The 20,226-nt window shown below is 50.3% G+C and overlaps 1 protein-coding gene, 2 long non-coding RNA genes and 1 pseudogene across 4 annotated transcripts in view; 2 read left to right on the forward strand and 2 right to left on the reverse strand.

Moving 5' to 3' along the window:
* The window catches only part of LOC132655848 (uncharacterized), a 32,774-nt gene extending 27,464 nt beyond the window's left edge, over positions 1-5,310 (forward strand). The window contains exon 2 of the long non-coding RNA XR_009593744.1: positions 5,195-5,310. This is a non-coding gene — a long non-coding RNA (uncharacterized LOC132655848). The remainder of the gene's footprint in view (positions 1-5,194) is intronic.
* Positions 4,265-5,851, reverse strand: Tmem141 (transmembrane protein 141). Its single transcript, XM_021626733.2, has 5 exons — positions 5,712-5,851; positions 5,472-5,538; positions 5,224-5,307; positions 4,899-5,006; positions 4,265-4,398 (listed from the first exon to the last, which is right to left on the reverse strand). The coding sequence occupies exons 1-5, from the start codon at positions 5,763-5,765 to the stop codon at positions 4,385-4,387; spliced, it is 327 nt and encodes a 108-aa protein (XP_021482408.1). The 5' UTR covers positions 5,766-5,851; the 3' UTR covers positions 4,265-4,384.
* Positions 5,852-5,952: 101 nt separating this feature from the next.
* Positions 5,953-15,080, forward strand: LOC132655849 (uncharacterized). 2 transcript variants are annotated; one of them, XR_009593746.1, is made up of 2 exons: positions 5,953-6,833; positions 13,906-15,080. It is a non-coding gene; the product is annotated as an uncharacterized LOC132655849 (long non-coding RNA). The 2 variants fall into 2 exon arrangements; XR_009593745.1 differs by having other exon boundaries at positions 14,392-15,080.
* On the reverse strand, positions 9,437-12,679 carry LOC110539916 (ficolin-1-like; annotated as a pseudogene).
* Positions 15,081-20,226: the final 5,146 nt, after the last annotated feature.

The raw sequence follows: 20,226 nt of genomic DNA on the forward strand, positions 1-20,226 counted from the left end.
TTTTTCATGTCCAAGATTACAAGTTCAGTTAGGGTCTCCAAGATGGCAGTGCACTGTACACACAATATCTGACAAACAAGTGAGCAGAGATTGCTGAGCAAGTGTGTAGCCCAGGTGTAGAATCTACAACACCACTTGTTAGTATTTAGGCAGCCTGCTTCTGGGTTGCCTAGCAACCTATGATGTCATCATGTATCACCAGCCAGGTAGCCACACCTGGCAGGCATAGTTACATTGCTCCTTAAAAGGACCAACCCCGCCACTTTCTCTCTCTCTCTCTCAGCTCTTGCTCTCTCCTCTCGCCCTCTCCCCTCTGTTGAGGTACCTCCTCTCTTCCCCCTATCATGTCTCGCTCTCTCCTTTCTCTCTCTTCATCTCCATGAAAATGAAGATACAACATACCCAAAATTATGTTATACAATGAAAGCAGTGCTAAGAGGAAAGCTCATAGCACTAAGTGCCTTCATAAAGAAATTGAAGAGAGCTCATACTAGCAATTGAACAGCTCATCTGGAAACTAGAGAAAAAAAGGAAGCAGACACATCCAAGAAGAGTAGATGGCAGGAAATAAACTCAAAGTTGAAATCATTGAGAGGGTGTTACAGTGACCCAACTTAGAAGCAGGTTATGGTGATCCTACTGTGGAGGATATAGTTTCCCAACTGGCTAGGACATTACAGTGACCCCATCATGGAGGATGCTACTGTGACCCCACAGGGAGAACATAGTGACCCCCTGGCAAGGATATTAGAGTGACCCCCTGAGAAGAAACTACAGTGACCACACTGCGCAGGAAGCTACTTTGACCCCTCTGTGGAGGATATAATTTCCCCCACTGTGGAGGACATTACAGTGACCCTGAGGAGGATGTTACAGTGTCCCCTGGGGAAGACACTGTAGTAACCCTACAGGGGAGAAGTGTATAGTGACCCCACTGAGGTAGACACTACAATGACCCCACTGGGGAGAACATTACAGTAACCCCACAGAGGAGGAATTACTGTGACCCAAAAAGGTGGGATGTTGGAATGACCGGATGGAGAAGGACATTCCAGTTGCCTCACTGCATCCCTACTAGGGAGAACATCACATTAATATTACTGGAGAGGAGGTCACCTAAACTTCAATGGACATAATAGTGGCCTCACAGCTGAGGATATCATAGTGACCCCACTGTGAAGAACTTTACAATGACCCCACTGAATAGGACATTACATTGACAGCTCTGGGAGGATATTACAATGACCCTCTGGGGAGGTCATTACATTGATCCCAAGGGAGAGGATGTTAATGTGACCCCACTGGAAAGAAAATTATGATGACCTCACTGGGAAGGATGATACAGTGACCCCACTGGAGAGGATGAGATAGTGCCCTCAATGAGGAGGACAATACTGTGACCCCCATAGGGGAGGGTATTACAGTGATTCCACTGTGGAAGACTTTACAGTGGCCACAGTTGGTGGACATTACCACCACAGTTGGTGGACCATAGTGGGAAGGACAATACAGAGACCCCACTAAAGAAGATGTTACAGTGACCCCACAGGGAGGATGTTACAGTGACCCCACTGGGAAGGATATTACAGTAACCACACTAGGGTGGACTTCTCTGTGACCTCACTAGGGAGGACATAGGTGACCACACTAAAATCGACAGACAGACAGACAGATAGATTTAGATAGAGAAATTCCTGTGAGCTCACTGGAGCAGACATTACAGTGATTCCACTGGGGAGGATTTAACAGTAACCTCACTGGGTGGACATTACAGTGACCACACTGGAAAAGAAAGTGAGCACATTTGGGAGGATGTTACAGTGACCCCAGTTGGGAGGACATACTGTGACTCCACTATGGAAGATGTTACAGTGACCTCACTCTGGAGGATGTCAAAATGACCCCACTGGGAAGGACGTTCTGTTACTTCACTGGGGTTGATGTTACCGTGACCACACTGTGGAGGAAGATACACTGAACCACTGAGAAGGACATTACAGTGACCCCACAGGAAAGGACATTACAGTGAACACACTGGGGAGGACTTTTCAGTGAATTCATTGGGGAGGGCAAAACAGGGACCAAACTAGGGAAGAAATTCCTGTGAGCCCACTGTGGAGGACTTTACAGTGATCTCATTGGGTGAAGGTTACAGTGACAACACTGGAGAGGACATTACAGTGAACACACTGGGGAGAACATTACAATGACCACACTGGGGAGGACGTTAGGGACACCCCAATTGGGGAGGACATTACAGTCACCCCCAATTAGAATTATGATAGTATGACCCCACCAGGGAAGACAATATAGAGACTTCCGGAGAAAATGTTACAGTGATGGCACTACAGAGGACATTAAAGTGACACACTGAGGAGGTTACAGTGACCTCACAGGGGAAAATATTAGTTACCCCACTGGGGAAAACATTACAGTGGCCTCACTGAGAAAGATCTTACAGTGACACCCCTGAGGAGGACGTTCCAGTTACATGGCTCCCAGGATGTCACAGTAACCCCACTGGGAACGCCTTACAGTTTTCTCACTGGGAAGGACATTAAAGTGACCCCACTGGGGAGGACGTTTCAGTGATCCCACTGGGAAGAACATCACAGATACCACACTGGGAAGGGGTTTGTGCAACCCCACTGGGAAAGGCTTTATAGGGACCCTGCTTGAGAGGACATACAGTGAGCACACTGGAGAGCACATCAGTGTGATCCCACTGTGGAGGAGTTTAAAGTGACCCCACTAGGGAAACATTACAGCGACCCCTGTGGAGGATATTACGATGATGGCACTGGAGATGTTACAGTGACCCCCCCACCCCCTAGGGAGACCGTTACAGTAACCTCAGTGGGGAAGACACGATGGGGACAACACAGGGAAGGATGATACAGTGACCCACTGGGGAGCGTGTTAAGGTGACCCACTGTGAAGGATATACAGCTACTCCATTTAAGAGGACATTACAGTGACCCAACTGGGGAGGACGTTCCAAGGGACCCCATTGGGGAGAAGGCTACAGTTACAGTGCTGGGAAGATGTTACAGCAGCCCTAATGAGGATGTTCTAATTACCACACTGGGGAGGACGGCACAGTGATCTCACTGGAGAGGACTTCAAGGGGGAACCCCACTGGGAACCTCACAGTGAGCCTACTGGGGAAGACTTCTGTGTGTCACTAGGACCACATTAGGACATGACTGCGACCCTACTCAGGAGGACATCACAGTGACTCCACTGTGGAGGACATCACAGGGACCCCACTGTAGGAACGTTACAGTGACCCCACTGGGGAGGAAGTTACTGTGACAGCACTGTGGAGGACATCACAGTGCCCCACTGGGGAGGAGGTACAGTGACCCCTTTGAAAATGACATTATGGCAACCCCACCGAGAAGGACACTACAGTGAGCACACTGGGATGGACGTTACAGACACCCAACTAAGGAGGACATTAGAATGATCCCACTGGAAAGGATGTTATGGTGACACCTTGGGGAGGACACACAATGACCCCACTAGAGACTGCTGCACATGCATGCAGTGTGCCTACACATGCTTGTTTGTGCCTGTGCATGGCTGCCTGTGCATGCATGTGTGTGCCTGTGCATGACTGTGTCTGTGCACGCTTCTGTGTGTGTGCAAGCTTGTGAGTGCATGTGCGTGGATGCTGTACATCAGTGGGTATTTCAGTGTATCCTGCTGCACCTTTGTGTGTACCTGTGCATACTTGTCAGTGTCTGAGCATGCTTATTTGTGCCTGTGCAGGCTTGTGTGTGTGTGTGTGTGTGTGTGTGTGTGCACTCTTGTGTGAGCCTTTCAATGTCAGAGCATGCTTTTATATGTCTGTTCATGATTCTGAGTGCCTGTACATGCTTGTGTGTTCCTGTGCATGCCTTTGTGTTACTCTGCATGCATGTTGTATGCGAGTGCATGCTTGTGTCTGTGCATGTTTGTATGTGCCTTCACTGCTTTTGTGTGTCAATGAATGTGTGTGTGTGCTAATGTGTGTCTGTGCATGCTTGTGTGTTTCTATGGATGCTTGTGTGTACGCAGGTCTCTTTCACCGCATGGAGGCTACAACCCTCTCTGATTCCTAGTGATGCCCTGACTTCTAGCTGCGCTGGAGGAGACTCCCCTCTCCCACGCCCTTTTCTGAGCTGGTCTCCAGGGCAAGTCCTGGATTTGGGGCAGCAGTGGTCGTCACGGGTTTCTCAGGCAGGACTGCCCATACACATGTGTAGAAGACGCATGACACTCAAGGCTGCACGTGTGTGTTTAGTGACATAGGAAGGACCAGCCTGGAGTCAGATGGTATCAGTCTGTGTTCCAGGATTTTCCCTGCTTCAGATACTCCACACCCCAGCAGCCAGACCTTCTAGTCTTGATGACCTGTAAGAGGCAAAAGGAACAGCTGGGCTCATGTCTGTGGTTTCAGACTCCCTGATCCTGTTCTATCGTGACAAAAGCTCCTATCAGCTGTGGTTACCCAGACTTAGACTCCCAAGCCTAGAAGGTAGAAGCAGGAGAAGCAGGAATTCAAGGCTAGCCTGAGCTATAGACCTTTCTCAGAAGAACAAAACAAACAAAAAGTCTGAGTCATGTAACAAGGATAGGCAGGCCTGAGGTCTACCAGCTTGGAATCAGACTCGGGGTCTGTCCTAGCCACTCTTTTCTGGGTTGTCTGTGTAGCTTCTGTGCCCTTCCCTCTGACTCAGAGTCACCCTAATTCCCTGGATCTTCCTCCTGGGACTGCACTGGTCTGTCTTTGTTGTGCTCTCTTCTAGCCCCAGCCCCTCCAGGGGGAAGGCGGGAAGGGGTTTGGCATATCGCTTGAGTCCTGTGGGCTTGCCTTCTTGAAACTGCTTGCTGCCCCTCTGGGGTCCTCTCACCTGCGCTCAGGTCTTTGGGGAGCTGCCCCGTCTCCAGGAAGAGCCAGAGGTCGCTGCACTTCTGAGACTCCATTCTCGTCACTCTGTAGCTGGCCACAGATCCTACAACTGGAGAGCAGGAAGCAGGAGGGCGGTAGGTTGGGGACCTCAGTCTCTGTACTTTTGAGACGGGGCCCTGGCACAAGTTACTTATGGACAGACGGGGTGGATAGGCTCCAGCCAAAATAAGCTGGATCACAGGTTTTTATCTGAAACACACCAACCTTGTAGAGCCGCTGGTGACCGATGCATTTCAGGGCCTAGACACCCACCACGGAGTACTCACCGGCAGACAGCAGGAAGCTCCACTGCACAGGGTATGGAAACTTCCGCTTAATGAACATCTGCAGGATGAAAGTCACGCCAGTGCCTGCCAAGAGCCAAGGAATCAACAGTCAGCCAGGGTGCCTACTTCACCTGCAGGCAAGATGACTTGGCGCCACCTGCTGGGCAGACAGGGTGGGACAGTAGGTTACAATGTTTTCCCTTTAAGGCGTTCTTTTTGCTCCCCAAGCCCCCCCGGAACCAGCCTACCTGTGACAAAGGTGAAAACTCCCTTCATAAAGGCGTTTGACTGGCACGCAGCATATTCCCCGAGTCCCTGGAATGAGGGGTGGAGTGGGGGAGTGTTTATGGCTCAGTTCCCTTTCCTTCTCTCCTGATCCTCCTTTGGGCATAACCTGGCCTTAGAGAAGCCCTATCCCAATGGCAGGAGGGTCCACCCCCTCCGCCACTCCCTTTGGGGCTCCCCCTGCCTCTGGTCAACCTTCTCACCGGGTGCTTGGCAGCCACCGTGTCATCCACACGGGACAGGCCCAGATTCACCATGCTTATTCAGGTTCCGCCAGGAAAGAGAGTCAGACCGTGGGCGGGTGGGGCCTAAGACTCGGGCCTGCGCAGAACGTAGCAGAGAGAGTCAGGCCGGGACTGCGCGGCCTAGGGGGCGGAACCTATACTGTGAGCTCAGGTGGGCGGGCCGGAGCAGGGCTGGATCTCACTTGGACCTGTACTTCTCTTGAAGTTGAGTTTGGAGGGGTTTTTGTGCCCCTGAACGCAGCTCTGGCTTTCCGCCACTGTTAGCATTTATTTAAAAATGTTGCCAAACACGCAGCAGATATTATATTAAAGAGATTCATTGGATGGAGGTGTAGAGAGGAGAGAGAGAGAAAGGGGAAAAGTAGAGAGAGAGAGATGATGGGGGCAGGAAAGAAAGCGAGGCAGAGAGAGCAAGAGAGTAAGAGAGACAAAGTGGCGGTTGGTACTTTTATAGCTTGTGTGTGTGCGGAACTGTACCTTGTCTGCCACACGCACCTGGCCTGCGACACGTGACGACATCTAGGTTACTAGGCAACCCAGAAGCAGGCTGCCACCCCTCATTTTCACACTGGTAGAGCTGCAGTGACATGAAATGGAGCTTTGTTTTAAGACTACAGTTTCGGGTTCTTTCTCCGAAAGCCACAACGGAGCAGACACTTTTGGAATTCCAGAAGCACAATTGAGCCCGTTTCTTGGTGTCAGGGCCCGAGGTGCTATGTAGTAGTTCATAGAGCTAGGCTGGTTGCCCTGTGAAAGTCAGAAGGTATTGGCTGGGAGGGGGAGGCCAGGACATGCGACATCCAAGGAGGCTCCCAGAGGGAAACACTGAGCGTTCTGGAAAGCATGAGCCAGGAGTGGAAGAGGAGTGAATGGCGTGCGAAAGAGAACCCTGTGTCGTGTTTCAGAGCTAGAGGGGGCCAAGGACTTTGCTGCGGGAAGCAGACTGCAAGCAGGCAGTCTACCTGATACCGACTTTGCCAAGCCAGCGTGAGACGAGCTGGAGACAGAGAGGGGCAGTTTCAGGAATGCAGTCGGTCGTGTGGCTTCCTGCAGAGCTTCTGTGCAGATCCCTCGCTCCAGGTAAGAAGTCCTGTTTGTAGCATAGCCTGATTGGGGTTAGAGACTGTGGACAGCAGGTCTGGGCAGATTAGGGGTTGCCAGGTGATGACGCCTGGATGAAAAGAAGTGTGTTGGGGATCTGGCTGCGGTGTGCACCCCAGTCTTCCTAGCCCTGGGGAGGCTAGATGATCAGAGTCAGTCAAGGCTAAACTTAAGGGCCTGTTTCAGACGGGGCTGGGGGAATTGAACTCAGGTCTTCATGACTGCTTGGGGAGAACTTTAAATATTCTTCAGCCCCCCCCCCCTTTCTTTTTTAGTTATGATTCTCTATGTGGGTGTGTGCATATGTGTGTAGGTGCCTGCATAAGCCAGTAGAGGGCACTGGAGCCCTTGGATCTGAGTTGCAGGCATCAATGAGATTGGACTGATATGAGTGCTGGGAACTGAACTCCAGTCCTCTATAAGACTAGTAAGTACTCTCATCTGCGGAGCCATCTCTCCAGCCCCCCAGTCTTCTTTTTCCTCCTCCTCCTCCTCCTCCTCCTCCTCCTCCTCCTCCTCATCCTCCTCCTCCTCCTCCTCCTCCATCCCCTCACCCCCAAGGCAAGGGTTCTCTGTGTAGCCCTGGCTGTCCTGGAGTTTGCTCTGTAGGGCAGGCTGGTCTCTAACTCAGAGATCCTCCTTCTTCCTTTGCCTTCCCAGTGCTGGGCCTAAAGGCATGCGCCACCACACCCACTTATTCTCATTCTTTTGTTGTTGTTGTTGTTCTTTCTTTCTTCTTTTTTCTTCTTCTTCTTTTTTTATATTGATAATTGGGTGGTAGAGAGATGGCTCAGCATTAAGAGAACTGGCTGCTCTTGCAGAGAACCTGGGTTCCATTCCCTGCACACTCGTGCAGCTCACAACCATGTGTAACTCCACTCCCAGGGAATCCAGTGTCCTCGTTTGGTTTCCACAGGTGCCAGGTACCTGTGGAACATGCTGGCACATGCTACACAGTCATATTCACAAGCAAAACACACATATACATAAATGAAAAGTTTTAAAAAAATTAATTATTGCTTATTAATTAAATATTTCATATAAAATCTAGAGCAGCACAGATGCTCCTAAAAGTAATGGACCCCAAGTCTCATCAGCTGGCATTAGCTGATACCTAACAGTGGAAGAGACTGTACAGCCGGTAGTTCCCTCCAGGACACTTGGAGCCCTGGAGTATCCAGGAAGAGGGCCCCTGAGTGGTGATGCCCCTGTCTTCAGATCCCCACTCCAACCCCTCACTCGGGCTTCTGCTACCTCCCTTCTCCCACCCAGGTTCTGCACTTTTTCCTTGCTTTTCCTGCTGCTCTATGAAGGACAATGGGTTGGGTTTGTGTTCCCAGCTGAGGCTCTAAGAGACCAGCTCCACTATCATGGGAACAGTGGCTCTCCCTGGTGTCCCCAGATTTGCCCCAAAGAGTCACTTCAGTGTGTTGCTATGACCTAGTGTGTTCATGTGGATGCAAGTACCATTTGCCTCCCCCTGATACTGGCACCCATTCTACTCCTTCTCTGTCAGCTTGGATGTTTTGATGCTTTTTTTTTTTAGGGCCCAGGCCAATAGGTCTCACTCAAATTGCTACCTCTACCTTCTGTACTTGCTCCCCACTTTTCTCTGCTTCAAGACCCTGAAACCTTGGCAAGGCTGGGTCTGTGGTCATCAATGATCACAGAGCTCCTGGCCTGCTTGTCTTTATGTTGCATTTTCCCCATGGTGGGTCCTGGCTCTGTACTCCTGGGCCTGGGCCTGGGCCTGGGCATAGCACTGCCACCCTGCTATATGGCTGTGGGCTGCACTGGAGGCCTCGCCCTCTGAACCTTCCAGAACAGAGAAACTTGTTTCTTGAGAATGAGCCTAGGATGGCTCTCTGTCCTTTGACTGATGGATACTCAGTCCTTTGGATGTCAGCTTGCTCTTATGTATAGTGTGAACATCTGCCCAGTGGTATCTGGGCTCCTTCTGGCTGAGTCTCAGGCATCTAAGGCTTCCCTGTGCCCCTCAGCAGGACCCCTGTTCATCCCACTGTCCTCCCAGAGTTCCTGAGGTCACTGTGCCCCATCTATCTGCCTCTTGTTTTCGGGGGCTATACTCAGCACTGGCCACTTTGACCTATGCCCCCTGTGTCCAGAGTGGCCATAGAGTTACTGTGGTAGAAAAGACTATGGGAAGGCCCTCCAAGACCCCATGTTGTGCCTCTCTGTTCAGGGCTTAAGCATGCACTGACTCAGTGACCCGTTGGCCTTTTCACTCATTCATGGGTTTGTTCCTGGGAGTGGGTCTTAGGAGGCTATGCTGTCTCCTCCCTGGCACTGCTGTCTTGGTAGCTTTCTGGGTCTCATCCTCAAGGTTGCCATGGATGTTTGGGTGCCTCCCTTGCCTGCTGTCCTTTGATGCTGCAGATCGTCTCAGAGTCCAGGCTGTCATTTCTTCTTCTTTGACCTCTATCAATGTACACTGGTCATGTGCTGGACAGTATCCAGAGCGGAATGTAGAGAGCACGCACACAGACAACATGCAGAGTTCACTTTCTCACGGTCCCTTCTGTCAGTGTCCCCACATGGCCTGGACATGGCTGCAGGGGTAGAGGTAGGGGCACCTTAGGATGCCTGGATCTTCATCTCAGCAACCTTGTAGGAATAGTAGTGGCCTTGGCCAGATAGCCAGTCGATGCCATCTGCATGACTCTCATGGGAGCCAGGCAGGTAGTGTCCACTGAAGTTGAAGTGGTGACAGTTGTGATACCACCATAGATCAAACCTGCACAAGTCTTCAGCTTATTTTTTTGTCATTATCTTGGTCATGGGTTGTGAATGGCAAGCCGTTGTACATTGTCAGGGGGTCTCCTGGAAAGACTCAGCCCTCAAGGCCAAGGCAGAGCCCAGCCCAGATGGTCAGGGGCAGCTTGCAGGCTCCTGTCCATGTCCCCAGTAAAGAGCCTCTATCTTTCTGTGTGATTTACCTGCAGTGTCCCCAAGAAACTGCCCCAGGGTCAACTTGTATTTCTCCTATTCTCCAGACACCCAGAATGAGCTGTACTTGGCATAGGAGATTTCACCTTGGGAATCTTGAAAGCTGACCTGGATTCTTGGTTCCCTAGTGACACCGGCAAAGGAAAGGAAAAGGTTGAGGCCAAGCAGAGTAGTGGAAGGATGGCAGGTACTGACAAGGTGCTGTTTCTCACCATTGGATGTAAGCAGGTGCAGGTAGTCATTGCCCAGCCAGAACTCTGTGCCCAGGTTGCCAAAGCCTCTCTTATAGGAGTCCCAGTCTCAGAAGAAATCGATGGATCCATCCACTCATCGTTGAAAAACCTGTGGGGTGAGCAGGGCAGCCTGTGGGTGTGGGGCTCTGAGGAGTAGGGACTGGAGAGATATATCCAGGCCCTGATTTTGTTTGCTTGTCTTGTTGGTTTTTTTCATTCCTATAAAGAAGTAAATGAGGACAAGGTTTCAGGAGGCAGGCAGCACTAGTGGCCCATGCAGAAGGCAGCGCTGCCAGATGTTTTGATGCATTGGTCACAACTGGGGTCCTATCACCCACTTAACTTACTTCACAGAGTTCTAGATTCTAGTCCATCAGTGGTTAGGGTCTCCTTTGAAGAGGCACCACATTTCGTCTGGTTACTCTGCCATCTCCCTGCCTGTGGGTCTCCAGAGTGTGGCTGCTGTGTCAAACCTCTCATGTCCGCATTGAGCCTTCTTATTCACTGTCCACAGCCATGTCACAGAGCACAGTTAGCGGCCGGCTGTCAGGAAGACAGATGGTGTACCAGCTGGTCAGGGAGACTCCTCGTGTCAGGTGTCATTGCAGCTCCCAGATCCTGTGCCGTGGGAAAGTGAGCAGGATTGGCCTGGGGTATGCTGCAGGGTCGGAAGCCCAAACAAGAGGATCCAGTAATGTGAGGTCCTGCACTGTATTCTCCATGGCAGGAGGTGGGAGGGGCCAGCTGGGTGGTCACGTGCCTCTCCGGCACAGGGTGTCTCCCAGCTCCTTCTCACCTGGGCAGGAGACAGGAGTGTCATTCTCTTCCTTCGTCCCTTCCCAGCACTTGGCATAGCTGGTGCTGTACCCTTCTGAAGAGCCCAGCACACCCATGCTGGCTGGCCCCTGCTGACTCAGGCTCTGCTGTGTGTTTGGCTGCCCTCTGTGCTTTGTCCTGTCTGGAGGATAGGTCATGGTGCCGGCTGGGAAGCTGACGGGGCCTGGAGATGCTTCAGGCTACTTCACCCCTGAAACTGGAATGGTGTATAGGTGGGGTGAGTCCTTCTTTCTGGCTCTTTAGACTTCAGGGCCTTTCTGCTGCTCCTCTGCTATCACTCAGGGCTCCCGGGGCTCACTCTCCTTTACTTACAACCCTAGGGTAATGAAGCTGGAGATTTTAAGAGAGACTTTGGGAAGTACTTACCCAGCAGTGATGCCACTCCTGTATTGCCTTTCTCCCCTGAAGGAATACAGAACACCAACCTTGTCCTACAGCTGGAATTCTGCACACCCTCTGTCCTGCATCCCTCCCAGCATCCAGCACCTTCTCTGCTCTGTGGGCCCCCAACATTCTGATATGGATAATGAGCCAGGAAGACTTTGGGGAGCCCTGAAGTAGTGCTTCTGGGAATATCATCCCTTTGTACATGAGGCTCCCCTTAAGCCAACATGACACTAACCACACATTGCTCCAAGTGGAGCTGTCCTTCCTGAGAAGCCTTAATCGCCAGGCTCATCTTTGACTCCTGGGTGCCCCATGGTTCCTGGCTCTCTTGTAGACAGAAGGGACATTGTTACAGTGCTGGCCTCCCCAAAGGAGGAGGCTCTTCTTCACTGCATTGTGCATGTGTGTGTGTGTGTGTGTGCGCGCGTGCTCATGTGAGCAGAACTTGTAGAAGGAGACCTTGCAGTCTCCTAGGAAGTAAGCAGGCAAGCAGCTGAATAGAGCATCAGAAAAGATATATGGAGGCCAAGGTGCGACCACTGGTACTGTTCCCTAGTCTGTCTGGATCTCAAGGAGATAGACCCATGGGAGAGTGCCCTCTTACCTTCGTTGATGGCAGGCCCTATCCTGCCTGGGCTGCCCTGAAAGCCCTGCTCTCCTGCAAACATAAAGACTAAACTGGATCCAATCCCCTAGGTAGGACTGGAGCAGGACTGGCCAAGAGGAAGGCTAAGGGGATGCCCCTCCCCCACTCATATCTTTGCAGGTTTCCAGGCTCCCTTTTGGGCCCAGGTGGGCCAGGAAAGCAAGAACAACTTTGGGAGACAGTCACCTGTCCTGGGCCCCCAGTCCTACCCTCTTGACATGTGCACAGAATAAAAGGTGGTTTTAAAGTATAAAATTACAGCTTTTGCTGGGCATGGTGGCATATGCCTTTGATCCCAGCGCTCAGGTGGCAGAGGCAGGCTGATCTCTGTGAATTCAAGGCCATCCTGATCTACACAGAGAGCTCCAGGACAGCTAAGGCTACACAGAGAAACCCTGTCTCAAAAAACCAACAACCAACCAACTAAAAACCAAAAATGGAGAAAGGAAGGAGGGAAGGAAGGAAGGAAGGAAGGAAGGAAGGAAGGAAGGAAGGAAGAAAAAAAGGTCACACTTTCTGTACCCACTAACACCCCCAGGAAGCTAAGTGATGGCTTGCCTCTGAATGTGTTCTCAGGCTGCTCTTCCAGTGTGTCCCATTTCCTGCTGTCACATGTGCAGGCATACACAGGTGTGGTGTGCCCACATTCCTGAGCAGACCCCTCTCACCTGGGCAGGCCCCTCCCTCCTGGCCCATGGCCTCAGAGGGACAAAGATAGAGCAGTACTGAAAGGGCCACAGGGAAGGCCACCCCATTGCTCTGGGAGCAGCAGCTGGTCCTTGACTCCCTGGATCTGGAGCTGAGGACTAGTGCACAAGGGATGAGGCAAAGGCTCCCACTGCCTGGATTCCTCCTACCTCAGCTTTTCTCCTGACAAGGAGCCCAAATTAAAGACAGGCACACTTCCTGTGTGTCACCAATCAACAGCCCCACACCCAGGAGTACTCTGCAGCACATGAGTACAACACTCACAAACCCAGCCTCCCAGGAAGTATGCTGTGCTCAGCACACCGGCCTGGCCAGCACTGGGGATTTGGGGGCATGAGGACACCACCCCCTCCTTCCCTTCCTCCTCCACCTTCCTCTTCTGCCTCTCATCCTTGGATGGTGAAGGTTCCTGAAGAACTAGCTCAGATAGACAAGGCTGGTTCACAGGCTCTTTAGAGGCTCAGGAAACAGCTTGATGGTGTTGCTACCTACTGAACCCCTAATTGCCAAACACAATGCCCAGAGATCTTCAGCCACCCATTCAGGTGCACAGCAGACAGAAGTAGCCTCGCTGGAAGAGGGTATGAGGCACTAGCTGGTCATTGGACCTGGAGGGAGCTAGGCCTGGGCGCTCCAGCCGAACAGAACCGCCATTGTGACTGCCCTGCATACCTTAATGCCTGCCTACTGCAAAATCTGGAAGTGGCCTGGCTAGGGTTGCAGAGTGAGAGACGCAGAATCATAACACAGACACCAGGAGTCCAGTGAATGCAAGCCAAGGCCAAGTCGCTGCAGACACCAGGAGAGAGAGCAGGTGATATAGCTCTGGGCAACCAATCAGGTTCCTTGTCTCTGGGCAAACTCGCCAACGTCAGGTCACGTGTTTTCCGCCTGACTACTTCCAAGTCTGTAGAAGCTGGCCCAGGCCGTGAGCCCCGAGGGCTACAGTCTTGGCCTCTGGTTGTCCCTTCGTTGCTGTGTGATGTTGGATGTCCAGAAATTGCCTTTGGCTCTCTGTGTCTTACTTTTACAGCTACTAAAGAAAGCAGTAGAAATTGCTGCTCACCACCTGCCCCTGCATTACACCTGTGCCATCATCATCTGTGGCCTGACCCAGAGTCGGCAGTGGTCCCATAGCCAACACTATCACTTTATAAAAGAAGTTACTTTTAAAAGAGCAAGACCTACCCATGTGGATGCGTTAGAAGACACATCAAAGCACGAGGGCCACTCTTGGGAGTGATTTCTTGCCTTTTGCCACTTGTTTCTGCAGGGCTGTATACTGCAGGTGGGCTTGTTGTGAGCTTCTGGCTGAACCTACACCTCTCAGCTCCCCACAAAAGTGCCGGAACTGCAGACATGCGCACAGCGGCTTCCGGTTTGCTATGTGTGGGGTTCTGGTTATCGGGTTATCGGGTCTGCTGAATTGACCTTGTGTGTGCGTGAGAGAGAGGTAGGTGTGGGGTAGAGGGCCTCTCAGTGCTCTGGAGTCTGCCAAGTAGGCAAGGCTGACTGGCCCTTGAGTCCAGGGATCTACTTCTGCTTCTCCAGGGCTGAGATTACAAGCATCCATTCTTTTCTAGTTTGTGAGTATGCAGTCCTGAGGCTGACAGCCATGTCTTCTTCAGTTGTCCACGATCTTATTTTGGGGTGGGGGAGAAAGGTTCATACGAATTTTCCTCAATATATTAAGGTCTTAGGATATAAACCTATTGGCATGCAAGAATATTTATTTATCTTAGCTTGTATTTTGAGACAGGGTCTCTTGGTGAACCTAAAGACTGGGATACAAACGAAAGGACACCTCAAGGCAAGGGGTGGCAAGTTACACTACAATGAACAAATATGTGATGGAGAGGTGAGAAAGATGGAAAAAAATCGAAGTGGTTTGTGCACTATGGAGGAGAAGAAAATGGAACCTGATGGTGGTGACAGGTGAGAGAGAGCAGAGGTCGACATTCTGTCATTGCACAGTAGGGTCGTCAGGATGGTGTGCTGCAGCCTGGAGTAAGCAGATGAAGACTCAACTGACCCCCAGCCCCTCCGCAACCTTCTGCCTGGCCACCGGATCCCCTTGGCAAAGGTGCACTTTCTGGATTGAATTTCCTCAAAGGACCACTGTGGTCCAGGATGCTGCCAGAGGTCACGTTGCTGTCTATGGCTCATGCTGCTGCCCCAGGCCTGACATCCAACAAAAAATGAGCTTTTTCTTTCTTTCTTTCTTTCTTTCTTTCTTTCTTTCTTTCTTTCTTTCTTTCTTTCTTTCTTCCTTCCTTCCTTCCTTCCTTCCTTTCTTTCTTTCTTTCTTTCTTTCTTTCTTTTCGTGGGAAGGGGAGGTCACAGGGAAGGAGAGGTGGACATGAAAAGAGGACTGGAAAGGTTGAGTGTGATCTGATGGGGTGCCTGATGTGAAATTCCCAAATAAAACAAACAAACAAATAAACCCAAGGCTTTGCCTACAACATTTTTCTCCAGAAGCATTTCACAAGCAAAGCAAAGCACAAGAAAGAAAATAAAATTAGTACAACAAAGAGGGGAAAAAAGATTTGGCTACAGTGGCTGGGGATGGGGTGGGGACAAGCACATAGAACCCTCCCATAGTATTCGGCTTCCTTATTTGGGTGCTGGGGATGTGAACTCAGGTCCTCATAACTGGTCAGCAAACATTTTGCCCTCTGAGCCACCTCCCTGATCCCATGCTTGGCTTCTGTTATGTGGGCCCTGGGGATCAAACTCAGGTTCTCATGCTTGCAAGCTCTTCACTGACTGAGCCACATCTGAGCTCTATACTGATAGAGTTAAATTTTAGCAAGTTAAATTTTGTTTCATTCTTTAGGGTTTTTAAATTTTTCATTCATTCATTCATTCATTCATTTCTGAGACAGAGTTGTTCTGTGTAGCCCTGGCTGTCTTGGAAATCTGTAGACCAGGCTGGCCTCAAACTCAGAAAACTTTCTGCCTCTGCTTCCTGAGAGGTGGGATTAAAGGTATGTGCCATCACCTCCTGCTTTCATATTCTTCTTAAAATTTGTTTTTGTAGTAGTATGGGATTGAACCCAGGGCCCTGTGCAAGCTATACAAGTGTTATACCACTGAGCTACATCCTCAACCCTCATTTTATTCACTAAGTTGCTCAGGCTGGCCTTGAGCTTCCTATGCATCCCAGGCTAGCTTTGGATATTCCTTGCAATCCTCCTTGGGAAAGTACAATGGAATCTGGCTGTTAGGTACGTCCAGCAGCAGGCCTTTGTTCCTGGTGGTGCTAGAGGAGGCAGGACCAAGCTTCCATAGTTAACCGCCGCCCCTGTGTGTCCTCACATGGCCCTCTCTTAGTGGAGCTTATCCAGTGTCTGTCTGTCGTCACAGTCTGCTGGTCTACCCTCATGCTCATCTCATGATGCTCAACTGTCTTCAGACCATCCCCACATGCAGGCAGGGTGCTAAGGCCTCAACAAGGAACTAGGAGGACACAGTTGGTAATACTTCAGCCAGCCCAGCTCTGGCCCTGGGCATAGATGCTACAGTCCAGCAGCGCAGTGAGTAGACAGAGCTGACTGTGAGTCAAGTTGGCCAAGACCCTGGATACACATCAATTTGTTGTCTACACCTATGGAGAAGAACTACAGTGCTTTCCTATTTATATGATTCCTAGCTACCAATAAGTGGTGGCCAGACCATTCATGACCTGGCCTTGGGGTCTTCCCCCTGTTGTGGGCAAGCACAGGATACTCCAGGAGAAGGATAAAGACCCACCTCTAGGGGAGGAGTGACAGAATTCCCACTGTGGCTCAAATAACCACAATTATGGCACATCCCAGAGATCCAAGGCACATAGATCATATTTAGTTCTTTCTGTCTGTGAACAGTGATATGAAGCAGTAATCAGTGGGAGGAATCCTAGAAAGAGCAACCAGCTAGAGGCCTGTAGCAGGCACTGTCTTTCTTGTCCATGCCAGCAGATGTCACTGGTGGATGGAGGAGGCAGCTGTTCTTTAGGCTAAGTATTTTCCCCTGGCTCCTGTGAGGACCAAGAACCTTTGGTCTGGCCCTGGTGTCAAGTAGTAACCTGCAGTTTGTACTTCATGAGCGCCATACTGCATGGCTCACAGAGCCTATGGTGTGTGGTACCCCATCCAGCCTATTTCTTGTACCCAGCTCCCCTACCACTAGGACTCCACAGGCATGCCCATGCCAACAAAATCTGAAGAAGTATCTTCAGAGGTTGGGTAGTTTCAGCATAGAGGCAGATGGCCTCTTCTACTGAAGATCCCCACTCACTACAACCACAGTGTCACTATTGGTTCAGTTCACACTTCTTGGTGAAACAGAAGTTCTCATAGTTCAGGTTACTGCCCATTCCTGGGTGGACCACTTCCCAGTAGATCTGGGGGCAGGACTTTGTGCACCCTCACAGATCATAATCACCATCAATTTGTTGTCTGCTCCTAGGTACAGCCCTTTGCTGCCAACCCAGGGGCCATTTTAGGGAAAACACCTGCTGAGGGTCTTCCAGGTCAAGTGTCTCTACCCTCTGGTCCTGCGTCCTGCCTGCAGGACCTCCTGAGGAGAAAGCTGGGTGTGCACTGGCTTGTACCACTCTTCAATGAGGAGATATAGACATAGGATATAATGGAGGTGTGCCCATACTTCATGACCTGTGCTGGGCACTAAGGAGAGGGTGTAGGGGTCTGACTGGCAGGGCTGATGGCTGGGGTCTGGAACATCATCTGCTCCCACGGACAAGGAAGATACTGCAGCCACATATGTCCCGCCAGCTGCTGCAAGTGCTACTGTGCTATAGAGACCCTAGACTTCAGCAATGCAGGCTACCAGTGTCTCTGTCCATCCATCCATCCATCCATCCATCCATCCATCCATCCATCCATCCATCATTGGTTTATGTTCTTCACATGTCAGATCCTGAATTAGGGACTGGGGTCTGTGCAGTGTATGTGTGTGTGTGTGTGTGTGTGTGTGTGTGTGTGTGTTTGTGTGTGTGTAGAGAGAGGGGGGGGCAAGAGAAAGAGAAAGATTATAGAGTGCATCTAGAGTGAATTTGTCACTCAATTTCCAGATGAGTTGTTATCAACTACTTTAAGTTCTTGAAGCCATGGCTTATGAATTCCCTGCCATGATGAACAGACTGTATGTACCCTTGAACTGTGAGCCTTAAGTTACTTTTGTCAGGTTGCAGCAGTAGGAAACTGTGGAGAGCTGCTTGCTTGTCAAGCTGCTTTGTTATTGAGTAGTCAGAGAAAAACTTGTTTTCACCCTGGCCTTCACCTTGAGTCATAGATAGAGGATGTTTCGCCAAGTTCCTGAAAACTTCTTTGTGTGACCTTGGACAATATCTGCTATAGTTTTAGGAAAGAAGTTTCACAGTTCCATGAACGTCTTTCTTGTACTGATGTGTTTTGTTTTTGCTTTGTCTATAAAAAGAAACTGTGGAATAAACTCGCACTGCAGTCTTGCTGGCAGCCCTCTTGGGCTGATCCCATGTGACTTGCTTTAATTATTTCAATCCTCACTCCCCACTCAGGAACTATTCAACTCTGCCAGCAGGCTCCAGAAGGAAACCTCCTGGGTGAAACTGCACACAAGGAAATCATTTTACTTGCGTTACAAACATTGAGACATAATTTGCAGACAACAGGATTTGCCAACTTGGGTGCATATTCCAGAGACACAGAGTCACGGATCTGTTGCTCTCAGGCTCACCATAGCTCCACTGCCACCAAGAGCTTCCTCATATACATTGCTCTACAGCCCTCGAAGTCAGTAAGCCATGACCTGTCCCTGTTGCATGGCCTATTCTAGAGCACAGTATAAAAGGAGAAAGGCAATTGCAGACCTCTCAAAGTGGCACCTTTCGCTCAGCAGCAGAATCCATTGGAGATATGGCCACGTTGCCATGTTGCAGGGGCTCTCTGCATTTATTCCTGAGCAGCTTCCCCTGCAGGGATGAACACAGTGTGGTCACTGGGGGGAGCATTCAGCAGTTCTAGTTTTTAGTGATTGTTAATGTGCATAGGCTTGTTGGAAAGCAAGTTCTTGTTCTTTTTTGACAAGCCATCTGGGAGTGCTGCTTTTAGCCCTCACTTAGGGAATTCTCACTACATGTTTTCTGAATATGACTGTCATGCTTTCCTCCGCAGTGTGGGAGGTGTCCCATTGTTCCTCATATTCACCAGCACTGGACACTGGCGATGTTTCAAACAATTTTAACCATTCCGATGTGTAGGCATCTGAATCTCAAACTGATGTTCACTTCCACGTCTCTGATGATTGACAATGACATCTTGTCATGTGATCATTTTCCATCTGGATGTCTTCTTCCATGAAAGGTCTTTTCAAATCTTCAGCATGTGTGCATGTATATGTATTGTGTATGCATTATATGTGTGTACATGTTCATGTGTGTACATGCATTTGTATGAGTGCATGTAGAGAGGTCAACATTGGGGCCTCCCCACCTTACTTTTTGAGATAGGGTCTCTCGTTGAACCTGGAACTCACTAATCTGCCTTGGCTGGCTGACCAGAGAATTCCAGGGACCCACCTGCTTCTGCCTCTCTGTACTAGGATCATAGACCTGCACTGCTGTGTCCAGTTTTTTATATGGGTCCTGAGGACTCACAGTCAGGCCCTCATGTTGTGTTGCAAGCACTTTTCCTGGCTGAGACATCTCCGGCCTCAAATCTTTTAGCTTTTTTTTTATTTTTTGGGGGGTGACTTTCTTTCGGCTTGCTTTTTATTATTGAATCTTGAGAGTTCATCATAATTTCCAACTTCAGTCCTTTCTTGTCCTTCCTGGAAGGCTTCCTCTGCTTTTTTTCCTATGATGTTGCTGAGCTAGCACCTCATAAAATGTTTCAGAAGTGTCAAGCCCTTGGACTTGTCCATCCCTCTCTGAGGTGCACTGAGGATCTTTTTCTGATCCAGAGCCTTGTCTACTCTGCCCTGGATGACTTAAGGATCTGGCCTCTCTCGTGGGCCCTGGATCCTGATTAAAGGGTTCTGTATGTGTGCTTGTGGGCTAGAGTCCATTGGTACTCTGTGGAGACAAAGGTCCCTTGGAGAGCCCTTCCCTAGTTCCAGCCTTCACAAGCCCTGGTGCCTCCCTGACATCCATTCACACACACACACACACACACACACACACACACACACACACACACACACACTTCTGAAACTAGTGATAAGGTAGCCATCAATACCACAATCCACTCTAGGTGCTGCCCAGCCCCTCCTGCCCTAGGCCTTCTGTAGGAGGCCCAGCTGGAGGTATCTGAAGGGAGGGTGCCCAGGACTTTTTCACAGCTATACTGGCACAGGCTGTGCTCCAGAATGAGGCCTAGAATCCATCCCAGAAGTTGGGTATGAGGAGGCGGGGAGGACAAGATGTTACCCAACATCCTAGCGCGGGAGTCCTGCCAGGGCTACCCCAAGCTGCCTGTTTCCCATCAGTACCCTCTATCTAGACAGGCTAGAGGATGGACAGAGGTGTGAAGGAGGTGAGTCCTGACGTGAGAGAGCCTGGGCCATCTCTGACCAGTTATATGGCATTGTAACTGGTGACATGCCCAGCAGGTCT

Source organism: Meriones unguiculatus, chromosome 8 (assembly GCF_030254825.1).
Source record: "Meriones unguiculatus strain TT.TT164.6M chromosome 8, Bangor_MerUng_6.1, whole genome shotgun sequence".
Taxonomy (NCBI): domain Eukaryota; kingdom Metazoa; phylum Chordata; class Mammalia; order Rodentia; family Muridae; genus Meriones; species Meriones unguiculatus.